Raw genomic sequence first — 13,189 nt, 5'->3', positions numbered from 1 at the left:
CAGCTACAATTTATAGAGACAAAACTATAAAATGAATAGAAACCGGTACATATTAGGCAAACGAAGAAGCTAAAATTATGCACTACACTGCAGACGGACTTTTGCAGCAGAAGCAGATCAGCAATCCGCGCAGCGCGGCAATCATCCAATCACAAAGCAGGAATCCATACTCACGGATCGCCCCATGTATGCCAAGTCGCCAGCACACCACCCTTCTCTCCGCAAGTATTCCAGCTAATAAGAACGCAGTAACCTCCTTCCCACGGATCGCTCTGCCACGATCCGCGCGCTCACACGCATATCCAATCCAGACCGTCCGTTCTGTTCTAATCGAACGCTCGAAACCCCATTTCCCTCCATGAAGTCCCGCCGCTGCCCCCGAGTTTCCCACTCGCCCGCCCACCCGTCCCCTATTATTAATCGCCCCGCCGCTCAACTCCATCTCACACAACGATCTCAATCTCCCTAGCAGCAGATCCTCGTGCAACGCAAAGCGCTAGCCTTCCTACTGTCCCGATGGCCCGCACGAAGCAGACGGCGAGGAAGTCCACTGGCGGCAAGGCGCCAAGGAAGCAGCTGGCCACCAAGGCGGCGCGCAAGTCTGCCCCGGCGACCGGCGGAGTGAAGAAGCCCCACCGTTTCCGCCCCGGCACCGTCGCGCTCCGGGAGATCCGCAAGTACCAGAAGAGCACGGAGCTGCTGATCCGCAAGCTGCCGTTCCAGCGCCTGGTGCGTGAGATCGCCCAGGACTTCAAGACCGACCTTCGCTTCCAGAGCTCCGCCGTCGCCGCGCTGCAGGAGGCGTCCGAGGCCTACCTCGTCGGTCTCTTCGAGGACACCAACCTCTGCGCCATTCACGCCAAGCGCGTCACCATCATGCCCAAGGACATCCAGCTCGCCCGCCGTATCCGTGTGGAGAGGGCCTAGGCGTCGTGGCGGTGGAGGTCGAAGTAGTAGTCGCAGTTTCTGTCATCACCGTCTGGCTAGAAGGTGTAGAGATGTGCCGGGTTCTGGAGTTTGGGTTATCGGTCGAATCATGATGTAGTTGGTTCTTCACAGCTGTAATTTAACTATGACGATGCCATGGCAATGAAGTTCTCAGCTATGAGTTCCCGAATTTATGCGTCTACAATCTAGACACTACTTCAAATGTTAGATACACATAAGAAATTCGTTTATACCTGTATCTAAACCTAATTTTATTAAATACGCATCTTATTTTTCTGTATTGTATCATTAAAACCGTTGGACTATACGCTATGCTAAAGATGTCCCTTCGTTAATATAGAAGTCTTGTATTTTTGCACTTAGCTTCTTAAAATACTTTATGTGTTGTACAGGTTCTAAATATTTTTTTTGCTTTTTTATCAGCTGGATTAATTCGGATGAATCTAGTTGTTTATCGACGGTTTTCTATACGTTGACGCCGAACGTTCCATTTCCAGACCTTTGAGGTGTACATGGACCATGGTGTCGAGGGATACGTATTGTTGTGTTTATCCAATCAAAATCGATTTATATTTAGCTCTTTTTATTTATATAATATCTAATATTTTCACGGAAAATTTTATTTTACATTTAATCTAACCCTATTTAAAACAGTTTAGGATCTAATTAAAATCTAATGATGAATTTCTAACCCGTTTCACTTGGAATCGCTGGATGTAGCTAAAATTTAACAATAATTGCTATTATATATTTAACCTGAAATTTAGTATTTATTATTTAATCCGTATAATTGCACGTTTTCACAAGAGGAGCGATTGTCCCATGGGCCATGGGCCATGGTCTTTAACAAAACTAGAACAGGAGGCGCCCTTTCAGTCACCTAGCAGGATAACATAGAATTTATAAAATGTAATTCTGTATTGATTATTGAATGACTAATTATGTTTATATACATATAAGTTCACATAAAAAGGATAACCAGCCCATTTTTTGTACTTTCAATGTGTACTGTCTCGTGAAGTTTAAGTCCAATGCCAACCCTTACCAAGTGCTTACCTAATGTTCTTTTAAAACTCTTGGTATTTTGCAAAACAATAGCGATTTGTCTGTAATAGAGCAGCTGAAGAAAAAGTTTACTAACAAATCAAAATTACACATTAGCCTTGCGCAAAGAAAATGAACTACACATTACATTGTTCGAAGATCTGACCCCTACAGATCTAAAGAAATAATAGCAGCTGGCTATGAGAACAGATCCATGTTAACAATGATCATAACAAGCATCTCATAAGTTTGCACTGTTACCGCACCTAGTGGTATGCTGAGTGTTCTAACACATAACAAGAGAAGTGAGTCACCTGTTGTCAAAAAATCAGCTAAAAAAATAAATAAATAGACCCCAAATAATCTGTAATGTAAAGATAGGTAAAAAGACACACCTTAGCTTCCTTGAAAAAAATTCCTTTTGAATGAACAAAACAGAATCTTCCACTAGCCTGGTTTAAGGCCGTCAAGCATCCAAGGTATTGCTCGTATGTCGGACTGCCATTGAGAAGAGCATCAACTCTTTGTTGATAAGATCACTATACTTGACTTGTTTCTCACGTTGGTCCATGTATGTTCCATGCTTAATATCAATTTGCACATTTAGTGTTGATCCGGCATAAACAAACCATGACAAATTGGGAAAAGATGTACTCCCTCCGTTATAAATTATAAGATATTTTAGTTTTCCTAGATTCATTGCTTTTGCCATGTATATATGTTATGCCTAGTGAAAGGGAAATATGCTCACACATTTTCCTAAATGATTTTGGTGGTTGAATTGCCCAACACAAATAATTGGTCTAACTAGTTTGCTCTAGATTATAAGTTCTACGGGTGCCAAAGGTTCACAACAAACCAATAAAAAGTCTAAGAAATGGTTCAAATAAAAAGAGCAAAATACAACCGAAAGGTGCCCTGGTCTGGCGCACCGGACTGTCCGGTGCACCACCGGACAATGTCCGGTGCACCAGGGAGAATCACTCCGAACTTGCCACCTTCGGGTTTCTGGAATTGCCCTCCGCTATTGTCGGCGTTTCGAGACCGGGGGGTCCCTAAGCCGATGAGTGAATGTCGCTGCGTGCCCCAGCCCAGATGGGTCGACGCGAGGCCGAGCGCGAAGGGGGGAAGTGAGGTGGCCGGAGATGGGCGTGAGAGAGGTGGAAATCCCGCGGCCTTCGTGTTCGTCCCGCGCCCAGGTCGGGTGCGCTTGCAGTAGGGGGTTACAAGCGTCCACGCGGGAAAGGGAAGCGAGCGGCCCCAAGAGAGCGCCTGTCCCGTCCTCGTCCCCGCGCGGCCAACCCTCTCTAAGAGGGCCCTGGTCCTTCCTTTTATAGGCGTAAGGAGAGGATCCAGGTGTACAATGGGGTGTAGCAGAGTGCTACGTGTCTAGCGGGGGAGAGCTAGCGCCCTAAGTACATGCCGATGTGGCAGCCGGAGAGATCTTGGCACCCAGCTGGTGTGATGTCGTGGCCGTCGGAGGAGCGACGGAGCCTGGCGGAGGGACAGCTATCGGAGCGGTTGAGTCCTTGCTGACGTCCTCCTGCTTCCGTAAGAGAGCTGAGAGCCACCATCATCACAGAGCTTGCGGGGCGCCATCATTGCCTATCTGGCGGAGCTAGTCAGATGGGACACCGGTCTTGTTCTCTGCGGCCCGAGTCAGCTCGGGGTAGGGTGATGATGGCGCTTCCTGTTGACGCGGCTGGCTTGCGCCCTAGGTTGGACGACGTGGAGGCTCCTCCGAAGCCGAGGTCGAGTCTGTCTTCCATGGCCGAGGCCGAGTCCGAGCCCCTGGGTCGGGCGAGGCGGAGGTCGTTCGGCAGAGGCCAGGGCGGAGTCCGAGCCCTGGGGTCGGGTGAAGCGGAGTTCGTCGTCTTCTGGGGCTAAGCCCGAGTCCGAGCCCTGGAGTCGGGCGGAGCGGAGTTCGCCGTCTTCCGGGACTTAGCCCGAGTCCGAGCCCTGGGTCGGGCGGAGCGGAGTTCGCCGTCTTCCGGGACCTAGCCCGAGTCTGAGCCCTGGGTCGGGCGGAGCGGAGTTCACCGTCTTCCGGGACCTAGCTCGAGTCCGAGCCCTGGGTCGGGCGGAGCGGAGTTCGCCGTCTTCCGGGACTTAGCCCGAGTCTGAGCCCTAGGTCGGGCGGAGCGGAGTTCGCCGTCTTCCGGGACTCAGCCCGAGTCAGAGCCCCGGGTCGGGCGGAGCGGAGCTTCCTATGGTGCCTTTGGCAGGGCCTGGCTGCCTGTCAGTCTCACTCTGTCAAGCGGTACTGCAGTCGGTGTGGCGCAGGTGGCGCTGTCCTTTTGTCAGGCCGGTCAGTGGAGCGGCGAAGTGACGGCGGTCACTTCGGCTCTGCCGGGGGGCGTGTGTCAGGATAAAGGCGTCAGGCCACCTTTGCGTTAAATGCTCCTGCGATTCGGTCGGTCTGTGCGGCGATTTAGTCAGGGTTGCTTCTTAGCGAAGGCAGGGCCTCGGGCGAGCCGGAGATGTGTCCGCCGTTGGAGGGAGGCCTCGGGCGAGACGGAAATCCCCCGGGGTCGGCTGCCCTTGTCCGAGGCTAGGCTCGGGCGAGGCATGATCGAGTCGCTCGAATGGACTGATCCCTGACTTAATCGCACCCATCAGGCCTTTGCAGCTTTATGCTGATGGGGGTTACCAGCTGAGAATTAGGAGTCTTGAGGGTACCCCTAATTATGGTCCCCGACAGTAGCCCCCGAGCCTCGAAGGGAGTGTTAGCACTCGCTTGGAGGCTTTCGTCGCACTTTTTTGCAAGGGGACCAGCCTTTCTCGGTTGCATTTTGTTCCGGTGGGTGCGCGCGAGCGCACCCGCCGGGTGTAGCCCCCGAGGCCTCGGAGGAGTGGTTTCACTCCTCCGAGGTCTTAATGCCTTGCGTAACGCTTCGGCCGGTCTGGTTGTTCCCTCATGCGAACTGGCCGTAGCCCGGGTGTACGGTCGGGGCCCAAGTTCTCGGGCTGGTATGTTGACGGTGTCAACGGTTCGGCCGGAGCCGGGTTTGCGAGAGCAGCCCCCGAGCCTCTGCACAGGGCGAGAGGGCGATCAGGGACAGACTCGGCTTTTTTACATACGCCCCTGCGTCGCCTTTCCGCAAGGAGGAGGGGGGGGGGAAGCGCCATGTTACCCTCGATGGGCGCCGAACATGGTGTCTCCGGTGAGCTGCAAGCGGGTAATCCGAGTGGACGTCCGTGCCCCGTTCGTTAGGGGTCGGCTAGGGGCCCAGAGGCACGCCCAAAAGTACCTGCGGGTGATCTGCCGGACCCGGTCCCCTGGCGACGGGGTCCGAGGGCTCGATGCCTCCCTCTGATGGGATTCCGTTACAAGATCGCTCCCGCTGGTCTCGGAAATGTCCTAGGGTACCTCGGGAGCGCAGCCCGAGCCTCGGTTATGTATCGAACGTACCCCTGGTCATCCCTCGCTCGGCGTCTGAGGCGGCTGTGAACCCTTCGGGGGCCAGCCTTCGAACCCCTGATCAGTAATGGGCGCGGAGCCCGGGTAGCCTAAGGCGGCCGTGGAACCCTTCGGGGGGCCGGCCTTCGAACCTCTGACCAGTAGCGGGTGTAGGGCCCACGCGATCTGAGGCGGCTGTTGAACCCCTCGGGGGGCCAGCCTTCGAACCTCTGATCAGTAGGGAGGCTCGGAGCCTGGTTCCTTCACGGGGAAGGATCCTTTTTGGGGTATCCCCCTTTCCCGGTCCCTGTTGCAAGAGATAGAGAAAGAGGAAAAACGAAAAAGGATACGAAATCGAACGACGCGGCGTACCTTTTTTGGCGCGGTTATTACGGTGAAGGCGAAGCGTCGCCCGCTCCTCCTGCCAGAAGCGCCGTCTGTCCCGCCGCGGAGTCAATGCGACGGGACGAGTTGTTGGCAGGGCGGCCGTCGCGCGTGCGCGAGCCGTTCGAGGAACGGATCACGGGCGCGTTGTCTTCACGCCGTGAGAGGGGGTTCTCTTGCTACCCCCGGATGGGACGTGAGCTTGGCTGACGACGTGATCGCTGCTCCCGCCCGCCTGCCACCGCCATTACTGTCGGCCCATCTTTGGCCGCATTGACCGCCGCGCCAGGCTGGCGCTGCTGGGTCATGCGCTGGGTCGCCTCGAGTCGCGGTATTGGTTCCGCAATCGAGGAGGCGCGGTGGTGGCGCAAGTGGCGGTGCAGTTGCTTGCATGAAGCATCCGTCGCGCCGGTTGCGTGACGCGTGGTCCTGGGCCTCCATGCTGGGCGTGTCGGGAGTCGGAGAAGCGCGTCCACTTGGCGCGGTTGCATGCCGCCTGCATGGCTGCCCGCCCCTTTCGCCCGCTGGTCTGGGCAAAAGTGGAGGGTCACTTGTAACCGCTGGGCGGTCGTGCGCACCGCGCGCGGCGGTTTGGCTTCTTCTGCTCTGAGCCGGTTTGCATGACGTGTGGGACCCAGCCCCCGCGCCGCAGGGGAGGGCCTTGGAGCGTGTTGGAGAAGACTCGGCCAGTGACGGTTGGGGACGCAAGTAGGGAGAGTTGCCTTTAAAAGGAGGGCGACCCCTTTCGGAAGGCGACCATGTCTTCTCGCTCCCTTATGCATCGTGTCTTTCCACCTTCCAAGCCCCCGGATGGGGGATACCCGCCGTCTTTTCGCCTCATCGTTGGAGGAACGCAACTCCGCGGGAGTTGGTACCTTTCGGCCATCGTTCGGCTTCAAGGATTTTCATCAGCCAGCCCGGCTGTACCCCCCCGCCGGTGGTCACCCAAGACGGTGACCACCAGTTCCTGGGTGGGGAGAAGCAAGCCGGGCTGCGATCTTGGTCCCACCCTCAGCTTCAAGGATGTTCATCATCCTCGCTGGGGTGGGGGCCGGGCTGAGCCGGCGCTCTACCTCCCGTGCGGGTTCGTGGGTCACCCTCTCCCGCGGCGTTCGAGGGAGAGGGCGCTCACTGGCCCTGCGGGCGGCCCGGACTTCGACAACGCGGGGCTGGTCGACGGCAGGCGTCGTCACCTCCAGCGTGTCGGGCTCGCCGGCTTGGCTCCCGGCGGCCCCTTCTGCCGAAGGGCGGCTGCCGTGCCGTGTGCACGGGAGGACCACCCTAGATGCCGCGCGCTGCTAGGGCGACGTTCGTGTTCTGGGGTGGTCCTGCCTTTGCACCGGCGTGGCATCTTCACGCGGAGGCCAGTGCCCCACTCGTCCGGGAGGATTTGAGTGGGGATCTGCCGGAGGGCTGATGGCCCCTGCCGTCGGTGCCGAGGCGGAGGCGGTTCGAGAAGTCCCCGTCGCCGACGGGATCACCGCCACCATCCGCGCCTCGGGCCTCCGGCTCTTTGTACTTGTCCTCGCCCCTCGAGCGTCGGCGTGGGCGAGGGCAAGATTGCAGCAGCGCCCACCCTGAGGCCTGCGCTGCTGCAGCTCGGCCACCCGGAGCGAGGGTCGTTGTCGTCGTAGTCAGAGCGGGCGGCCGCGAGCCGCTCGTCAGTCTTTTGTTGCTCCGCAGGCCCTCCCCCATGGAGTGGGGTTGTTCGTACCTGCGGAGGGGGAACCGGAGTTCCGTTTGTAATGGCACTTTGAATGCCAGTGTTTTTGTTCATTATGGCTGTCGAGGCCTGAACATGTATGCAATTTTGGCATGGAGCCGTGTTTTTTCCTCATTTTCGAGCACTAAGACTCGCCTGTTGATTATCTGAACCGCTTCACCAAGCATGAGTCGCCCCGTGTCAAGGTGACGAGTGAGGTATCCGTATCCCGGAGGCGTAGGAGTCCCTCGGCTCGGTCGACCTTGTTGTCTGAGGCTCCTCTAGCTTAGTTAAAGGGACCCCTTGGCCGCTCTTCGACGAGCCGAGGCCAGGGGTAGCGATATCAGCATGAACAGAGGCGGAGTTGGCTCGAAAATGAAAACCTGGTCGGCCGGAGCCTAGCCGGGTTGTCCGTTAGCGGGACCGACGCCGGAGTTGACCAGCCGAGGCCTCGGGTCGGGCTGGCGCCCTTGGGAGATGGTTGGCCGAGGCCCCAGGGGTAACCGGCCGAGCCGCCTGCTCGGGCCGGATTCCCGGAGAAGTCCCTGGCGGCGATTGTCCGGGCGTGGCGATGACGTCGTCCTCCAGAGTGGGGATCCCTGGACCGCGTCGCCGTCCGAGGCTAGGCCGGACCTTGCTGAAGTTGTTGTCGATGCCGAGGGTGCTGCTGCCCCCTTCCAGCGTCAAGACCCGAGCCTGCAGGATCAGATTGTCTTGTAGCGTGTGCCTTCTGCGACCGCCGAGGCCAGAACACACACCCTCGCTGTGTTGTAAAGCTGTGTCTCTTTTCCTCTTGTTTCGAGTATCTGGACTTTTTTGTCAGTAACAGGGATGTTTGTGCGAGCGAGAGTTGCTTCTCGCGGAAGGTGATGAGTGAGGTATCCGTATCCTGGAGGCGTGGGAGTCCCTCGGCTCGGTCGGCCTTGCCGCTTACGCGCTCTTTCACCCGTCCATGAGGCCCTGTCACCGACTCAGTCGAGAAGGCTCGAAGGATCGCTTCGGCAGAAGAACTTCCGAACGTGAAGACTTGTTCGGTCCGCGGAATCACTTATCCGAACGTGAGTTACTTATCGCAGAAGGTGATGAGTGAGGTATCCGTATCCCGGAGGCGTAGGAGTCCCTCGGCTCGGTCAGCCTTGGCTGCTTACGTGTACTCCGTCGTTTTCAGGATCCACTTTTCGAAGTAGTTAGAAAGCACGAAAGATATTCTGGCAGAAGAGATCCTTTTTTCGAGGAAAATTTCAACACAGAGGGGGTTCCCCCCACTTTTAGCCCCCGAGGGAGGGTCGGGCTTTGCCGAGGCGAGGCCGACCCTTCCTTGATGACTAAACTTTGCGTGGGTGCAAGGTATATAAACAACTTGAAAACATCTTAAGGGTAGAAGCGACGTAGCTGTTGGATGTTCCAAGCGTTGCCGTAGACCTCGCCTTGACTGTTGGCCAGCTTGTACGTTCTGGGCTTCAGAACTTTGGCGATGACAAGCGGCCTTTCCCGGGGGTGCGTGCAGCCCCCGGGTACCCCCAGCAAGGGCTCGGGGTGCTGCGCGATGGTCGGGGTCTTCTCCTGGTTGGCTTCGATGCCCCGTTTGGAGATAATGAACTCCAAGACCGTGCCCTAGGGCGCCCCGAGGACCCACCTTTCAGGGTTGAGCTTGACGCTTTTCGCTTCCTTTAGCTTGTGGATCTCCTCGCCTATCGCTCTGTGCTTCTCCCCGTTGAATCAGCGCAGAGGCTATTTGACGGGTTGGGCCCCAGCCCGAATATCCAGCGAGTGCTCGGCGACATCCCTTGGTATGCCGGGCATGTCCGAGGGACTCCACGCGAAGACGTCGGCGTTCGCGCGGAGAAAGTCGGCGAGCACTGCTTCCTATTTGGGGTCGAGGGGGACGGCCTTAACCGTCTCCACTGGCTCGAAGTTGCCGGCGTGACGCTTCACGTCTGGCACCTCTTTGGAGAGGCTTTCCAGGTCGGCGATGAGGGCCTCGGACTCGGCGAGGGCCTCGGCGTACTCCACGCACTCCACGTCGCATTCGAACGCGTGTTTGTACGTGGGGCCGACGGTGATGACCCCGTTGGGGCCCGACATCTTGAGCTTCAGGTAGGTGTAGTTGGGGACGGCCATAAACTTCGCGTAGCATGGCCTCCCCAGCACCGCGTGGTAGGTTCCTCGGAACCCGACCACCTCGAACGTCAGAGTCTCCCTTCGGAAGTTGGAGGGTGTTCTGAAGCAGAAGGGAAGGTCGAGTCGTCCGAGGGGCTGGACGCGCTTCCCGGGAATGATCCCGTGGAAGGGCGCAGCGCCTGCTCGGACGGAGGACAGATCGACGCGCAGGAGCCTGAGGGTCTCGGCGTAGATGATGTTGAGGCAGCTGCCCCCGTCCATAAGGACCTTGGTGAGCCTGACGTCGCCGATGACGGGATCGACGACGAGCGGGTATTTCCCCGGGCTCGGCACGTGGTCGGGGTGATCAGCTTGGTCGAAGGTGATGGGCTTGTCGGACCAGTCTAGGTAGACTGGCGCCGCCACCTTCACCGAGCAGACCTCCCGGCGCTCTTGCTTGCGATGCCGAGCCGAGGCATTCGCCGCATGCCCACCGTAGATCATGAAGCAGTCGCGGACCTCGGGGAACTCTCCTGCTTGGTGATCTTCCTTCTTGTCGTCGTCGCGGGCCCTGCCACCCTCCGCGGGTGGCCCGGCCCTGTGGAAGTGGCGCCGAAGCATGACGCACTCCTCAAGGGTGTGCTTGACGGGCCCCTGATGATAGGGGCACGGCTCCTTGAGCATCTTGTCGAAGAGGTTGGCACCTCCGGGGGGCTTCCGAGGGTTCTTGTACTCGGCGGCGGCGACAAGGTCCGCGTCAGCGGCGTCGCGTTTCGCTTGCGACTTCTTCTTGCCTTTCTTCTTGGCGCCGCGCGGAGTAGACGCCTCGGGAGCATCTTCCGATGGGCGGCCCTGGGGCTGCTTGTCCTTTCGGAAGATAGCTTCGACCACCTCTTGGCCAGAGGCGAACTTGGTGGCGATGTCCATCAGCTCGCTCGCCCTGGTGGGGGTCTTGCGACCCAACTTACTCACCAGGTCGCGGCAGGTGGTGCTGGCAAGGAACGCGCCGATGACATCCGAGTCGGTGATGTTGGGCAGCTCGGTGCGCTACTTCGAGAATCGCCGGATGTAGTCCCGGAGAGACTCTCCCGGCTGCTGCCGGCAGCTTCGGAGGTCCCAAGAATTCCCGGGGCGCACGTACGTGCCCTGGAAATTGCCGGCGAAGGCTTGGACCAGGTCATCCCAGTTGGAGATCTGCCCCGGAGGCAGGTGCTCCAACCAGGCGCGAGCGGTGTCGGAGAGGAACAAGGGGAGGTTGCGGATGATGAGGTTGTCGTCGTCCGTTCCACCCAGTTGGCAGGCCAGGCGGTAGTCCGCGAGCCACAGTTCCGGTCTCGTCTCCCCCGAGTACTTTGTGATAGTAGTCGGGGGTCGGAACCGGGTCGGGAATGGTGCCCGTCGGATGGCCCGGCTGAAGGCCTGCGGACCGGGTGGTTCGGGCGAGGGACTCCGATCCTCCCCACTGTCGTAGCGTCCCCCACACCTGGGGTGGTAACCTCGGCGCACCCTCTCGTAGAGGTGGGCCCGACGGTCGCGATGATGGTGCTCGTTGCCGAGGTTGCCCGGGGCCGTAGGCGCGGTGTTGCGCGTGCGCCCGGTGTAGACCGAGGCTTCCCGCATGAATCGGGAAGTCGCGGCATGAGGTTCCGAGGGGTATCCCTGCCTTCGGGAGGCAGAGCTCTCGGCCCGTCGGACCGCAGCGCCTTCCAGGAGATTCTTGAGCTCTCCCTAGATTCGCCGACCCTCGGTGGTTGATGGCTCCGGCATCGCGCGGAGAAGCATCGCTGCTGCAGCCAGGTTCTAACCGACCCCACTGGATGCGGGTGGCGGCCTGACCCTGACGCCGTCGGCGACGCGGTGCTGGAGACCCTGGGACCGGTGACGTATTTCTCCGGGCGGGGGTTGGCTCGCCCATGTCTGCCCGACGTCTCGGTGGATCGGCTCAAGCGCTCCTGCTCCCTCGTCGAGCCTGGCCTGCGCCTCGCGGACGTGCTCGAGCTGTGGGTCGTGACCCCCTGCCGGAACGGGGACCACAGCTAGCTCCCGCGGGATGTCAGCGCGAGGCACCGGCCTAGGGAGATCATCGTCCTCCGGCATGCCGAGATGATTGCCTTCGGAGGGATCCCCTAGATCGACGTGGAAACATTCGCGGCTTGGGCCGCAGTCCTCATCGTCGAGGCTGCGGCTACCGTCGGAACAGTCGGAGAGGCAGTAGTCACAAGCGGTCATGAAGTCCCGCATGGCACTGGGGTTGCCAAATCCAGAGAAATCCCAACAGATGTTGGGGTCGTCATCTCCCTCGGACCCAGAGGGCCCGTAGGTCGAGACGTCCGTCAACCGGTCCCAAGGCGACCGCATGCGAAACCCCAGAGGGTTTGATCTCGCCTCTACGAGAGCGCCCGCCAAAGCAAGGTCGCTAGGCGGGTTGAGGCTGAGTCCAAATGACGTAGGATGGGAATCGGTCGGTACCTTTCGGTCGACGAGCAGCGACATAGTCACGTCGGGGACTGATTGCACCGTCGTCTCAGGTATGAGGGCGACGTCCTACAAGCTCTCCGCGAGCGCACTGGCGTCGTCCACTTGCTCGGGATTGGCGTGTCGCGGGGAGACGACGCTCGCCTTCGTCTCAAACGCGAGGTCGACACCCGACGCGCCCCTCGTTGGAGCGCTAGGGACGTCGACTCGCTCGACAGCCGACGAGGCGCAGCCTCCCGCTTGGCCTTGGTTGCCCCGCCTCCTCCTCCGTTGGCGGGGGAGAGGACGGGGTGAGCTCGAATGTTGTTCTTCCGCCACGCGGGGAAGACGTCGTCGATTCCGCCGCCGGTGGGCGGGCTGTCGGCCGCCATTGTCGTTGTCGCGCGGCGGTGGAAGGAGTATCATGTCGTAGCTGCCGTCGAAGGACATGAACTCAAGACTCCCGAAACGGAGCACCGTCCCGGGTCGGAGAGGTTGCTGGAGACTGCCCATCTGGAGCTTGACGGGAAGCTGTTCGTCAACACGCAGCAGGCCCCTACCTGGCGCGCCAACTGTCGGCGTTTCGAGACCGGGGGGTCCCTAAGCCGACGAGTGAATGTCGCTGCGTGCCCCAGCCCAGATGGGTCGACGCGAGGCCGAGCGCGAAGGGGGGAAGTGAGGTGGCCGGAGATGGGCGTGAGAGAGGTGGAAATCCTGCGGCCTTCGTGTTCATCCCGCGCCCAGGTCGGGTGCGCTTGCAGTAGGGGGTTACAAGCGTCCACGCGGGAGAGGGAAGCGAGCGGCCCCAAGGGAGCGCCTGTCCCGTCCTCGTCCCCGCGCGGCCAACCCTCTCTAAGAGGGCCCTGGTCCTTCCTTTTATAGGCGTAAGGAGAGGATCCAGGTGTACAATGGGGTGTAGCAGAGTGCTACGTGTCTAGCGGGGGAGAGCTAGCGCCCTAAGTACATGCCGATGTGGCAGCCGGAGAGATCTTGGCACCCAGCTGGTGTGATGTCGTGGCCGTCGGAGGAGCGACGGAGCCTGGCGGAGGGACAGCTGTCGGAGCGGTTGAGTCCTTGCTGACGTCCTCCTGCTTCCGTAAGAGAGCTGAGAGCCGCCGTCGTCACAGAGCTTGCGGGGCGCCATCATTGCCTATCTG

The 13,189-nt window shown here is 59.1% G+C and overlaps 1 protein-coding gene across 1 annotated transcript; it reads left to right on the top strand.

Annotated features, from left to right (window-relative positions):
- Positions 1-369: 369 nt before the first annotated feature.
- LOC100502113 (Histone H3) lies at positions 370-1,132 on the top strand. Its single transcript, NM_001196617.2, has one exon. The coding sequence runs from the start codon at positions 517-519 to the stop codon at positions 925-927; it is 411 nt and encodes a 136-aa protein (NP_001183546.1). The 5' UTR covers positions 370-516; the 3' UTR covers positions 928-1,132.
- The last annotated feature ends 12,057 nt before the right edge of the window (positions 1,133-13,189 follow it).

This window comes from Zea mays, chromosome 3, assembly GCF_902167145.1.
Source record: "Zea mays cultivar B73 chromosome 3, Zm-B73-REFERENCE-NAM-5.0, whole genome shotgun sequence".
In the NCBI taxonomy this organism is placed as follows: domain Eukaryota; kingdom Viridiplantae; phylum Streptophyta; class Magnoliopsida; order Poales; family Poaceae; genus Zea; species Zea mays.
Note: the sequence above shows the minus strand (reverse complement) of the source record. Positions and strands in the feature narration are given on the sequence as shown.